This window comes from Vicugna pacos, chromosome 10, assembly GCF_048564905.1.
Source record: "Vicugna pacos chromosome 10, VicPac4, whole genome shotgun sequence".
In the NCBI taxonomy this organism is placed as follows: domain Eukaryota; kingdom Metazoa; phylum Chordata; class Mammalia; order Artiodactyla; family Camelidae; genus Vicugna; species Vicugna pacos.
In genome coordinates this window covers 52,046,003-52,060,790 of record NC_132996.1, presented here as the reverse complement: position 1 = coordinate 52,060,790, position 14,788 = coordinate 52,046,003, and the positions used below count along the sequence as shown (strand labels likewise).

At 45.2% G+C, this 14,788-nt stretch overlaps 1 protein-coding gene across 1 annotated transcript in view; it reads left to right on the top strand.

The window, feature by feature from the left end:
- SLC1A2 (solute carrier family 1 member 2) overlaps window positions 1-14,788 on the top strand; it is a 131,575-nt gene that overhangs the window by 91,502 nt on the left and 25,285 nt on the right. Inside the window, exons 4-6 of the mRNA XM_031681037.2 lie at window positions 1,031-1,281; window positions 4,978-5,146; window positions 9,616-9,742. Coding sequence (XP_031536897.1) covers window positions 1,031-1,281; window positions 4,978-5,146; window positions 9,616-9,742 — 547 coding nt within the window. The remainder of the gene's footprint in view (window positions 1-1,030; window positions 1,282-4,977; window positions 5,147-9,615; window positions 9,743-14,788) is intronic.

The following is a 14,788-nucleotide window of genomic DNA, read 5'->3' as shown; positions in this document are numbered from 1 at the left end:
TTTAGCCCCAGAGTGAGTGAAGCTGTGTTTCACTTTAAATGATCATTTTCAAACCAGAGAAAACATTCTCCATGCCTGTGTATCAGATTATACGTTGGCCAAGCTGGTGAGGAAATCTCACTCCCGTTGGCTAGAAGTAGACTTTAGGTTCTTACAAGTGGGTCATATATGGGTCAGCTTCATTCAGATAAATTAACATCAATAACTTCCTCCCCCACGACAAAAAAGACATACCCAGAAAGGACTGCAGTCTCTCGGTCTCGTAAAAGCAGGAACTGAAACCAGGAAGTACAAAAATTGAAGAAACTACTGGAAAAAAACCCAGTGAAAGCTGGAGTTTTTGTGACTTGCTTGGTATTTCCGCTAACAATCCCAGAAGCTCCTGAAATATAGATGAAGCGCCCACTACGCTGGGTGTTTTATGCAAGTGTTCTCCCATCCTTCCGGGAGGTCCACAAATGTGATCTCCATCAAGTTTCACCTCAGGGGAAGGAGAGGGCAGTGCTGGATCACTTTTCCAGACTCTTGATTTCATGACCAAGTAATGTATTCAAAAGACATTTGAATACATTTGGGGAAAAAATGTCTTTTAAATACATAGGGTTGCCAGCTTTCTATTTTCCTAAGTGAAGACATTAAAAGAAACAAAGAAACAAACCAACCAACCTAGCATGTACCAGTCTACCAGTTTATAAAAAAAGGAAAGGACATAATCTCAGAATTAAAAATTGAATATAGCATTCAACTGTAACTCACTATTGCAGACTAACAAAATGTAGTCACTGACCAGCTTATAAACTCTGAACCAGATGATCTCCAACTCTTCCCAGTTCTGTAGAAATCTCATAAATATCCTTGGAAAATTGACTTGTAAACTGTGGAATGGACCAAATATTCAGTAGAAGGAGGTTAAATTAACTGTGAATGCATCTGAGTAATACAAAGCCAAGGGTTGTTTATAGGTGGGCAGAGGTGGACAGTTAACAGTAAAATAATAGAGCTAATCTTTCTGGATTTGTTTTCCATCCAGGGTTGTCGGGCCTGGATGCTAAAGCCAGTGGCCGCTTAGGCACCAGAGCTATGGTGTATTACATGTCCACCACCATCATCGCCGCAGTGCTGGGGGTCATCCTGGTCTTGGCTATCCACCCAGGGAACCCCAAACTCAAGAAGCAGCTGGGGCCTGGAAAGAAGAATGATGAAGTGTCCAGCCTGGATGCCTTTCTGGACCTTATTCGAAACCTCTTCCCTGAAAACCTTGTCCAAGCCTGTTTTCAGCAGGTAACTCAGAGTTCTGACATTTTCACTTCTCCCAACTCATGAAGGTGATAACTTAGAGACTGTTTCAACAAATCAGCTCTGGGGAGCCGTTTTCTTAAGATTGAATTATCTCTGCCTAGGAATTGTATGAGGTCGTACGGGGCAGGACTTCAGGACCAGAGGAGTTTTTGTTTGGTTTTTAACCTTTCCTTCTTCGCAGAACCCTCAGTAGCATTTTGCTTTGGGAGCTTTCTTCTTCTTCTTCTTCTTCTTTTTTTTTTTTTTTGGTCTCTTTTTATTCTTTTTGGTTTTTGTCTCTGTGTCATCCAAGAACACATTTTTATCACCCTTGCCCACAACCCTCTAGAGTACCCAGTGGTTCTGGATCTTAGCAGTATAGCAAAACCACATGTGGTACATTTAAAAATACACATACACATGCGTCTGAATCTCCAGAGTGGGCCCAGGAATCCGGTACTTGTCAAATTCTGGGTAATACATGAGGACTGTGGGAAGTTTAAAGATTATAGATGCACATAAAGTAAAAATTCAAGTCCCCACTTCCCTTCCCTAGAGCTACCCGTGTTTCCTCCTGTATTTTTTCTTTGTCACATACCTGTGGGTACATGTGCATAATCTTGGAAACAGTTCAACCCAAATGGGACTGCATTCCACATACCGTGTTGCACCTTGCTTTTTCATTTAGCGGTGTTTTAGCATCCCCTTTTTCTTTTTTCATTATTGTGTAATATTTCTGAAGGATAAACTCCTCAGAGTGAAAATGTCCTGCCAAAGAGTTTGATATTTTGAATTATTTTCTGGATGTTGCCAAAAGTGACCCTGCAGAATTCGTAGCAATGTATATTGATTGCATACAGGCATATCAATTTTTGTAACATGTGATTTTAAAGACCAGTTGATTCTGCTGAGTGGAACCACTGAGTCAGCTGCCCAGGCCCCACTCACCGGCTTGTTGTCTAGACCCAAGGCCAGCTTAGGCTAGGATACACCTCAGTTCCCATTAGCCCTGTAGGAAGCAAACTAGACCCAGGGAAACACCTTCAGCCATTTCCAGGGAATCACAGAAGGAGAAATTTAGGGAACAGATCACAGAGGGGAAAAGTCTGCATTCCTAGCTGTCCCCAAAATGCTGTTGCCAACCACTGCAGAGCCCAGTTTACTGTGTGTTGGGGTATGTCCTCTGATTTCCAAAGCCACTTCGGAGGCACTGACAGCACGACGCTGTATTAAAGGAAACATTCCAGACAGGGAAGTTGGATGAAGAATGAAAAGAAACAGGCTAGGGAGGGGGTGCTGACTGGTACCCTCTCTATATAATGCAGCTGTCCGTCAGCCAGTCTGCTCAAAAAGATGAATTTGCTTGATTTGGAGTGATAGACACAACTGAGTGCCAAGTCTATTCTTAACATTTTGGAAAGATTGTGCTGGAACTGTAGCTGCTGGAGGCTGAGCTGGCAGGAGACTGGGGATGGGGTAGCATGAAAGGGAGGAGGGAGGGACAGATTTGGGCCTCCCTCCTGTGCCTGGTCATAATCACCATGCTCCATGCAGGAAGGAGACCCTTCCGTCTGAGTCAGTAAGGTGGAGCCAAGAAGCAGGCAGGCACTACTGCTGTTGCTCTGGTCTAGGGGTGAGCTTTTGTGGTGGCAACGCTCACACTTGGTGACCTGTCTGGTGGATGGACAATCTCTGCACGTTGCTGCCCGGGGCAACCAGAGGCACAGGCTTGTGGAGGTTGGTAAGTATTTAGTGTGTTCAGAGTGGAGAAGGGAGGCCAGTGTGCAGAGAGTGGGGCGAGTGCAGGCAGGACCTGGCCAGCCAGGGTCAGACTCAGGTTCGTATTCTAAGTGAGGTTTAAGCAAGGAGATGACTGTTTTTCTATTTTGTGAAAATCAATCTGGAAGCTGTCGATAGAGACAGAGCTCCAGGTGGCTACTTCCCTGGGGATGGCAGGTAGACAGGAAGAGAAGTGGGAAGTCAGGGAGCAGCCTTCTGTGGGTTTTAAGGTGAGAGGCCCTGGTGGCTGGGACTGAAGCTGGAACCTGACTGGGGTTGTACCAGGCTTGAACTGAGAACTCAGGCAGAGAACCAGGCCCATGTGTCAGCATCCTCATCTCCCGGCCCTGAACTCAAGCCACTGGCCATGCTCTTTAGAAGCTGAATTTTGGAGTCAAACGTACCTTGTTTTTGAATCCTGCTTCAGGAATTCCTAGCTGTCTGTCCTGGGCTTAGTTACTTAGCCTTGTGAGTCCTGAGGGGCTCCTGATGACATAGGAGGTAGCAGATGTCCAACGCGGAACACCCGACCACCCACAGCCACCTGACCCTGAAGGCCACCGTTCATTCAGGTCCATGGCCATTCCTCCTCTGAACTCAAGCTTTGACTTCTAGGCGTTCTCAGGATAGGCCTCCAATTGGCTTCTGGTCTCCACTTTGTTCCTGGGAGCATGACTCTGTGGTTCACGGAAGCTTCCCTTCCGATCGCTTCTGTATTCTCTATGCCAACGTTGCCCAGACCAAGGGGGCCATGAACTGCCTGTTCCCATTCAGCCGGGGCTGCCTCTCTCCCTGCACAAGTGCACGTGGCCAGGTTAGAACAGAGAGTGCCTGCCTCGCCTCAAAGAAGGCTGTGCCTCCCTTCTCCCGTTTCAGGGGGCTGGTCAGTTCAGCTTTGCTTACTTTGAGGCCCAGCTGCAGCAGGATTGCATCCACATACTTTATCATGCAGCCAAGCAGGTGAAAGAACTCCGTGGTGGTCAGGCCATCTGAGTTGAAGTCCCAGTTCTGCTGTAAATCTGTGACGTCTTATAAGTCGCTTGACTTCTCCACGCTTCCTCTTCCATATCTATTCAGGCTTCAGCCATCTGTTGCCTGCTGTGTGCCGGCACTGACATTCTAGGATTCTACATGACTTCTGTTTTAATAGAAGGTAGTGTTTCTGGGCTCAGATGTGAGTTTTCACAGCACTCTGCATGCAGGATGCCTGGCACCTTTAAAAATAGGATGGCTGCCCCAGATGTCGAGGAACAGAGTGAGCGCTTCTTCCGGGGCTGTTTGTACAGAGATGCTTGGGGGAACGTCGAGCAACTCTTGTCACATCACTGCCTAGAAGGATTCACGTACATTTGAATCTGAACTGTGAGCCAATGTCCCTGCCATGGTGGCTGCCAGCAGCTGGCACATCTGCTTGTAGCCAGATGGAGATGCCCAGCAGAATCGGGCTCTGGAAGGAGGCCAAGTGAGGGTAGGTCTGTGAAGACTGTGGGATAGGAACCAGGTGGGGAGGAGCGAATCAGGTGCTGATCTGCCCTCCACCAAGACCCTCACCCTCCTATTCCCGACCAGATCCAGGACTCATCCCGGGGGCTAGCAGGCCATCCAGCTGGGGCTCACCTTTGGTATTGTCTCCACGGGTCCCATTAGCGAATCACACTGGTTGGAGCATGTCACAAAAGAATATTATAAATCCTGTTATTACTGTGTGATGAGGATGATCATATCCCACTGTATCTGTGTCATAAAGCATCACTTTGTCAAACACAAGCATAAAATACTCCTTAGCTTTCATAACCTTGTTTTGGCCTTTCTTAATAATTTTCAGCATATTGGGAATTGAAAAATATGTAAGCATCCAGGCTTTTGGTGACCATTTACCCCAAACCTCTCATCTTTATGTTTTTCCCTCAACTCCATTAGATTCAAACAGTGACAAAGAAAGTCCTGGTGACCCCTCCAACAGACGAGGACAACAATGCCACCAATGCTGTCATCTCGCTGTTGAATGAGACTGTGACAGAGGCACCAGAGGAAATGCAGGTGGTTATCAAAAAGGGCCTGGAGTTCAAGGACGGCATGAACGTCTTAGGTAGGCAGCCTGATATTCGGTCTTCTTGGGGGAGGTGCCTGTGCTTGGGCCACGTGGCCAACCTTTCCTGCAGGTCAGCACCTGGGCATCCTTGCTCCCTTCTCGGAAAGCCAGTCACCCTGCTGTCCTGTAGGTGGAGCAAGAGGCTCTCTCTGGGGAGCAATTTGAGGGTCACTGGGACTGATCGCTGAGAGATTAAGGGTGAGCAGGAGTAATGCCATGTGGGGACGTGGCAGCTGGAGTTGGTTATGGGAAAAGCGAGGGGACTGACATCACAGGGCACATCCCCTGACTCTTTGCATGGTGTTGGCAAGTCACTTTCTCTTAATCTCTATTTCATGAAGTTACACAACCAGTTCTTTCATTCCTTAAGCATTATTTTTTCCCGAGCTGCCCTGATACATGTACCAGGACTGCGCTAGGCATGGGGGAGGTCCCACCCCAGCCCTCACGGTTTGTAAGCAAAGGCAATGCCATCAGAAGTGACTAGTGTTGGCGTTGGTGCCAATAAGAGCTTATCAACAGGAGACTATTGTGTTTAACTTTCTGGGATTCCTGGAGCCTTCCTAGTGTACCATCCTGGGGTTCTATGGCTCTGCGGTTAGACCAGTTTGGACCAACTTTGGATCCCTTATGGTCCCACTCACTGCTTATCTAACCACGGTTGTGCCACTTCTCAAGATTCACTTTTAAAGTGGACACAGGATTGGCATTTCTCTTGTAGATCATTATGAGGATTAAATGAGATGGTCTGTGTAGGGCACAGTGGTACACGCCGTGTGCTTTATTCATGGGAGCTGCTCTCATTATTAAAAGCGCATGGAGTGTGGAGCACTGAGCTGCGTAGTAAGAAAACACCCCACAGAGGGTAGAGACTCCACATCATGTGGGTGCCTCCAGTTTGCTCAGTGTACTCCCCATCCACTCCCTGGGTCCATGCTCCACCATAACCCCCATCCGTCCACTGTTAGAATGGTGTCCCCAAGGCAAGGAAGAGGGTCATTTGGTCACAAGCTGGGAGAGATGGGAAATCTGCGTGGAAAACATATGTTGATCCATGCAGGCAAGATTTCGAAGGATCTGAGTGAGAACTGGTTAGAAAAGGTTGAGCTCAGTGGTCCTTCCACTTTGCCACCTAGGAGATCAAGTGCCCTCGTCTCTTTGGTAGAGGTGTCGGGTCAAGCACAGGGTGCTCTGTTACATGTGAATTTTAGATAAACAACAAATAACTTTTATGTGTCTAGTATGTCCCAAATATTGCCTGGGACATACTTATACTAAAAAAATAAATCAATGTTTCAAATTTTCACATTTCAACTGGGAGTCCTCTTTGTTCTAAATGTACTCTGTACTCACCCAGCGCGGTGGCGGGAAAGAGCTAGAAGGAGCGGGCTTGCCCAGCCACTGAGAAGTGGGCGCTTCCGTGAGGGCTCTTTCTCTCTGTCCTTTGTCCTGGCAGGAAGCGGACTAGGGAGGTGAGAGGGAGGGAAGAGATAAGCTGAGCAGGTTGCCAGGCAATGGAAGATCAATAAACATTGTTGCCAATCAGCGGGAGGTGAGAGGAGGAAGGAGAGAGGAGAAAGTGGGAGAGCGCCCCTGAGAAGGAGGGTGTACAGACATCCTCAGCACGGTTCCCTGAGTGATTCTTCTCTCCCACTGTCCAGATATCTGTGACCCTTTCAGGACCTTTCCCCACTTCCCTTGGCCCCACAGTAGAAGACTGTGGCTGTGAATAATGGGGCCAGGGCTTTGGAGTGAATCATTCAGAAGACTTTCTTCGTGGTCGTTTCCAGAGTCTCGGTGGATTCTGGGGAGTCACATAACCTTGGCTGTCCTGGGGAGTTTCAGCACCACTCACTGCTCTCTCAGCCCCAAGTCTAAAAGGGCTTTGTTCGAATGGAACACCCCTGTTCCAATGAGTGAGTTCAATGAGGCAGTGTTTACAGAGGGAAATGACCAGTTGGACGTGGGTTTCCAAGGGCAAATTGAGGCTCTGGAAAGCTCAGGGAAGTCAGACCGTTGAAAAATTTCCCATTTACAAATCATGGCTGAAATAAGGTTCTTTCCATGGTCTTCCAAGGGCCACAAGATGGTGGCTTTTTAAAATCTATCTCTCTTCCTTCCTTTCTTTCTTTCTTTCCCTTTCTTTCTTTCTCTCTCTCTCTCTCTCTCTCCCTCCCTCCCTCCCTTCCTTTCTTCCTTTTTTCCTTCCTTCCTCTCTCTCTCTCTTTCAAGTCCTCAGGGTTAGGCATTGCAAAAAGTGAGGATAAAACCCTGGCTCTGGCCTCCCACTTCTTTAAAGACTCATTTCTTTCCCCCTAAAACCTCCAGGCGACTTGGGGCCCCGCACTTAACCCAACCACTTAACTCAGCTCCTGTGAGAGGTTGCTCCTTTAAACATCTCTCTCTTGTCTTCACAGGTACAGCCAGTTTCTGCTGACCCTGCGAGGGGAGCTATTTCATTCTGGTTCTTTGGGACCTTGAGACCTTAAGAATTTTCTCTTAAAATATCCACATGGAATTAACCAAGTGATACTGACTATTCTCAGCCAGATTGTTCACAGATGACTGCTCAGCACACACCCACCAAACCCCTCTCCCTGGGCTTGAGAAGAGCCTGAATTTGATTTCCTCCATTACTGCAGAACTAGGTCACTCTCCCCTGTCACTCCCCCTGTCACTCTGTTTCTAGGTCACTCTAATTCTCACTAAGCCTTTGTGTTTATGGCCAACAATTCACTTGTAAGTCACTTGTCAATCTTTCTGGCCGGGAGCTGTAAAGGGAAACTATTAAACACCAAGGTTTAACAATCCCAGGTGCAAACACTAGATTCTTTTTGCTGAAGAAAGAGAGGGTCCAGCAAAGGGTAGGTGGAGAATCTGGGTTGATATGTACTGGTGTGGGAAGATGAGTGTTTCAGTGATGAGGGAAAAGGTGAAATCAGAGACCCAGAAAGAATTTTTCTCTAAGAGAATCAAACTGTACTGCTATAGTTTACCTTGATCTAGCTCAAGACTGCGAGCATAAATGGACACAGTAGGACCCTGGACATAATAGGGAGGGACTGGAAATGAGGCTTGCCAAACTGGGATGAGGTGGGGTGTGGGGAAGAGGGGGGAAGAGAGGATGGCTCCTATTGCAGTTCAGAGAAGAAGTCAGATGGGCAAGCAAGGTTCGCTAGCCTGGGGGACAACAGCGTGGATTTATAGTCCATGCAAGTTGTCGGAATTGGAGCCCCAAGACTGACAATAATAGGTTGGGAGTGAGGGAAGCACTGATGACTGGTAATCAGAAATCCAGGCAGCCCCAGGTGGTAATGGGGATGTCTGTTAGCCTGGTGGTGCACCCCAGTCCCTGGGAGGGTCTGGGTGAGACTCCAGAGGGAGACACTGAGGAAAGGGATGGATGGGCGTGGGGGTGGAGAGAATATTCTGGGAGAGAAAAGCCCCAGGTCTTATCCTGAAGGAACTAATGTATCAGGCAGCTTCCTAGGACAGATCCTCGGGGAATGAGGCAAAAGACAACGTGGAAATAAGACCCTAGGTTGGCTGTTGGAGTTGGTCCGGGACCTCGTGCAATTTGTTGCTGACATCAAGAGGTGGGGACAGGGATCCTCAAATCCTTCTGGGTTAGGATTGACCCTGGAGGCTGGGGTGAGGCTGCACTTAGATGGAAGTCAAATGACGTCAAGTGAAGGGGGGAGAGGGCTGAGGGGCTAAGAACTAACAAAGACTGCATTCTCTGTTTATGACCCTGAAAGAAATACATAGAAGAGAAAGCATTCTAACTGTTTTGACTATGGGAAGAATGATGATGAGTTAATAATTAACAGGTTAAATCCAAACAAATTGGATCATTTGGGATTTCCCAAACTGTTTTGGATTTCTCATTGCTTTCCCTTTGATTTTTCAGCATTCTTCCTCCTTCTCAAATTAGGCACAGAGCAATAGGAAAATAATTTTATGTTTAGGATTTTCCTAGAGTGAAGCGCATTAATTTGGGGTAACACCAAACCAATATAGACATAACCCTGGCAGAGGCTTTACTGGCTAATTGGTTTCTGCTATTCTAATACTGGCTCCAGATTTTGCACCATAACCCTCAAGTCCCAACAAGCCTTCCTTCGTTAATCTATGTGCTAATGGAATCTGCTTTACCCATGATTTCATAAGTAAGGAGGAGAGAGAAGACAGTGCTTTTTAGTTTGGAATGAAAATGAATTCATTTTCTCCAAGCAGCTAACCTGCCTACAGTTCAGCTTACTCATGTGGAAAATATTCAAGAAAGCCATAATTATCCAGGAGGAAGGTATTTTTAGTGTGAAACCTAATGCTTTTGTCTTTTAATGCCTAATTTATAGGGAGCAGGCAGCGAGAACATGGCTCCATACATGGGGGATGGTAAAGATCTTGGGAGAAGAAACACATACTTTATAATTTTTCCTTTTGTCATGTGATTCACCCACCAGGTCTGATAGGGTTTTTCATTGCTTTTGGCATCGCCATGGGGAAGATGGGTGAGCAGGCCAAGCTGATGGTGGAATTCTTCAACATCTTGAACGAGATTGTAATGAAGTTGGTGATCATGATCATGTGGTAAGTGGGCTTGCTCTTACTTCATCGTGGCAGGGGTGTGAGATGGCCTTGGGGTCCCCCAAGGACACTGGAGCCCCCCCAGCAGGAAAGAGCAGATGCACATGAGCCAAGCAAAGGGCCCTTCTAAAAGACTTTGAGAAAGGGATGAAAATCTCTTTTTTTGGAGCTTTCTCTAAAAAGGGGGTTGGAAAACTATAGCGCACGGGCCAGATCTTATCTGCCATTTGCTTTGTGTGGCCTGTGAATTAAGAATGGGTTTTATGTTTTTATTTTGCTGAAAAAAAAACAAAAGAGTAGTAATAGTCTGCCACACGTGAAAACTATGTCTAATTCACAGTCAGTGCCCATAAATAGTTTTGTTGGAACCCAGCCATACCTAGTTCTTCGTGTGTTGTCTTAGGGCTGCTTTTGTGCTAAAAGACAGAGTTGAGTAGTTCTGACCAAGACTGTGTAGCTTGCAAAGCCTAAAATATTTACTGTTTGGTCCTTTACATAGAAAGTTTGCCCTTCCCTACCCTGAGAGAAAAGACCAAAAAAAAAAAAAAAAAAAACGAAGAAGAAGAAAGAAAAAGACAGACAAGCTGGAAAAAACCAATCAGTAATATTGAAGCTGAGCTGTATCAGGAAACACTAAGATAGAGCCAAGATGCCTGGGATATGGCATGACCCAGGGCCTGCTGAGATCCAAAAGCAATGTATCTTCAATCTGGGTTACTCATGACTTACACAGAAAAAAAAAAACAAAAGAAAAAAAAGGCAGCTCTCAGGCCATGTAAGAAAAGTGAGGATTAGAGCTGTAAGTGCTCTTGGAAATCTGGTTCCAGAGAAAACTGTGGTCCAGAGACACTTAAATCTTCATTCTTTAACATCATCATGCTCATCGTCATAAAAGCCATCTTTTATTGATTTCCTTTCATCTGCCAAGAGCCACGATGGTGCTTCATACCTATCAAATCTAGTCCCAGCAACCCTGAAAACGTGGTGTTATGATTCCCATTTTACAGAAAAGGCAGCTGAGGCTCATTGGGGTGAATTAACTTGCCTAAGATTGTATAGCTAGGGTGAGAAAGAGCTAGAGTTTATGTTGATATCAAAATCTTTGAATCTTCGGTCTGTAAATAGGTGGGGGTTTTTTTGTTTGAAATCATCTAAGCAATATTGTCTCCACATCATTTCATGTGTGTTTCTGGTCAGTGGTTCTAAAATCTAAGGGAGCCCAGGAAAGCGTGTGTCCTCTCTTTCACCAAGGAAACTGACATCTTCAGTCACTGGAAACTTCTCCTGTCCCTTATCTATCAGACAAACATTTTTATGTGCATTAGTTTCAGACCCCTACAATGGTCTGTATGCCTGCCTAGAAAGAAGGTAAAACCACTCTTAGACTAAACCGTGTGTGTGTTCTATTTGCCACAGGAATCCTGGGTTACAAAGTCCCTGACTCTGCCTGCTCCCGTCCTCCCCACCTGCTAGCTGAGGGCCCCAGGGTCTCAGATCAAGAAGATGTTTGTCATAATTTCATGAACCATATTTAATAGATCTGGCTTGTTCTGATCACAGCTTTCCTGTACTTTGGGAACACGGAAAAGGTGATAGTACAGCGGTGTGTTCTTTTAGATTATTTTACTGATTCTTCAGCTTCCCAAGCAATGCTAGATTTCTGAATTTTTCTTTTGTGTGAAGATTTAAAGTCACACACATGGGGTGGGGGTATAGCTCAGTGGTAGAGCACATGCTTAGCATACACGAGGTCCCAGGTTCAATCCCCAGTACCTCATTAAAAAAAAAAGCCTCTATAAAGTCACATGCTGTAAAGATATTTTAAAAGTTTAAAATCTGTTCTGGGTTTGCTGAGAGTTTAATAAATGATAATACATAAAGCAGAATAGGCCTCTTGCTATTAAACATTAGGATCTTTCTGCCTTTCCTAGAATTTCTTGCAGGATGAGCACCCTAGCTCCAGATATGCAATTCATATTTCTGTGTTATGATGCCAGTGATGTGGGAGATGTACGGAAATGTCTTCCTTCATCTGTAGCAGTGTCATTTCTCTGAGCTCTTGAAACTGAGGGAATCTTCTAGGAAATCAGATGAGTCATGGGATAAAGTAGAACCTCCCTTCTCCCCAGGCATGGAGTGGGTGTGGATCAAGAAGTTTCCTATTCACTGAAACCAAAACTCCTCTAAGGATTTAGCATCACATCCCAGGAGATGCAGAGTAATTGTGAGTCAGAAATAAGACCTGTGGAATGGTTTCTGACAGCTGTTCAGTTACCTCATCTAGGCGAACAGTTCGGAAAGGGTGTTATATGACATGAGATGCCAAACCCACACATTTCTTCCATTCTTCAGCTGCCTCGTCAGCCATTGATAACGATATGAGTGAGAAGGTTCTGGATAAAACAGCCAACCGCTCCTTAACGGTTAAGCATTGACACCCTCAATGCTTAAATAATCAGAATTATTTCATCTTCTTCTCTGTGTGGTAGTAAGAATAATAATAAAAGCCAAATAGATCATTAAGAAGATTACTGTTATCTTAATTATTATTAAATTATAATTATTAAATTCTTGCTATATGCTCAATACTTTTTCAATTACTGCACTGTACTGATTTATTATTGAGAAGACAGTAATTATCATAATCATTGTTAAATCATAACTGAGATTTACCAAATTCCTGCTATACACTTAATACTATTCTAGTACTTTACATGTATTAACTCATTTATTTTTCACAATGATACCTAGCAAGAACGGATACTTTTGTGAGCCCCAGTTTTCAGATGAGAAACCTAAGCACAGAGGTTAACTTGCCCCATGTTGTACGGCCTCAGTAATGGGAGTTCTAGAGATGTGCTACCTAACTTGACTTTTGTCTGACTTTGGACTGGATTGAACCCAGGGTCGTCCTATTACTAGCCGTGTGACTTTAAGTAAGTTAGACACACTCTAAACCCTTCATCCTGATCTGTGAAATGGATTGATCGTAACAGCCATGTCATAGGGTTGCTGTGAGAATTAAGTGGAATTGTGACCAACAGTTACGGCGCATTTGCTGTGTGCTGGGACCTGTTTAAACACTTCGTATGAACTAGTGTTATTATTGTGGTTTTATTGTAGTTGCCATTATTATCATCAGTTCAGTCTGTAGCTTCTCTGTGTTCATGAATTCCTTAAGAAGCCTACAAAGCCCTCTGATTCATCGAAAAATGAAAGAAAGAACTAAAGAAAGAACAAAAGAAAGAAAGAAAGAAAGACCCTTAATTTTGGTGTAATTTTCATATCCTCATTTTTGGCAGAGTGCTTTAAAACATTTTTTTTCCAAAATCTGACAAACTTAAATAGAAAGTAAAACTTCTCATATTCTTACCACGATAGAAGCATAAAGGGGGAAGTGAAATCTGTGCTCACTCACTTCTCCCTCTCAGTTAACCCACCAGCACCACCGCCATTCATCAGCCTGTCTCCCCATCCCCCCATCCATCCACCCATCCCTTCACTTCACAAATACTTCTTGAGCATCTCTTCTGTGCCAACAACACTTTTGAGCACTGATCATATAATGGAGCTGGAGGCTCTACGAATCGATTTACATTCTGTCCTGATGAAACGTTCTCATCCTCCTGTGGTAACTCTCAGCACGAGTCACTACTCCTTGGGTAGCCGAAACACCTCTCCCTGAGTGGATTGGGAAAATGGAGATTTGTGTTCCTTCCTGACCCTAAGTACAAACAGCACCTTCAGGTAACTCTTGGAATGCATGTTTAAGTCTTTATTGACTGACTCTTCCAGCTCTGAGTTCTCTTCAAATCTGTCCCAAACTGGCAGGTTGGTGTTGCTATTGGCAACGTGTGGGACAGACCCAGAGTGGCCTTTAGGGCAAGGCTGAGAAAGTCCCTCCACTTACCTCCACTCCAAGTATCTGGCCCACCATCTGTCCTGTGCCTGGAAGTTCCAAATTAATCACTTTACTGGGTTAAGACCAATGGCCTTGAATAATCTGGAGCTGAATAAAGAAAATGGTTTCCAAAGTCTAACCAAGTAATATCTGTATTTCATCACTGGCAGATCAGATTTTGTTCCTGGAAACAATGATTTCCAAACACATCAGAATTATCTGGGGAACTTACTTGAAATACAAATGCCTCACGGCCAACTCCAGGAAATTCTAACTCAGTAGGTACGCAGTGGGTTCAGGGAATCCATATTGTTTCAGGCAGGCCAGGCGACTCTGAGTATGGATGCACAGACTGAGTTCCAGATACGTTTGTTAGTGCTGTGGATGAGTGTGCGTTTGTGGAGTAGAGAGCGAACCTGAGAGGGGCATCCTGGTGGGAACCTAAAGATGTCAAGGTGCAAAGTGGGTGGAGGCAAGGACGGCTGATGCAACAGTTAGAAAAAGACTCATCCAGGAACTCATCCAGGCCAGTCCTGGATGAGTCAGTGGCTTTGAAAACGATGCCCAGAGCTGAGGATACAGCCAGTCTCAGAGCAGCGTGGGAGCCATTCCCTCGCCCTAGCTCTGTAGTCATGGCCTTTGAATTTAGAAACTGATCCAGTAATTACGGGGCATCATTTGGTTTCAGAACACTCACGGGAGCCCTCAGCCTCTTGATGCACTTTGGTTTATGGCTTTGATTGTTTGCTTCATCTCAGAAACTCTGAGTGGTGACCTTGAACCCTGGGCATTTGCCTGTTCTTGTCCATGGGGTGCCATTTTCAATGAGAGAATTCATCAACATGGAAACCCAGTAACTCAGAAGCACCAACTTCTGAGTGGAAGCTTAAGCTACCTGTTTTGAAAGCAGGTGCAGGGAAGTAATGACCCTAAAACACATAATAGAACAAAGGTCTTTCTTTGTCCTAATTAATGCTCATTCTAGTTCTGGAGACCAAAGTGTTTGGGTTAACTAAGGCCCCTACTTGCCATATTTATTTACCCTGACACTCTACCTTCTGGCCTTTGAATAGTATTCAGGTTTCTTCCAGTGAGCTGAATGCCCCAGAGGTAACCTGTTACCTCTCTCCAGTCCATTTGGCTCTTGC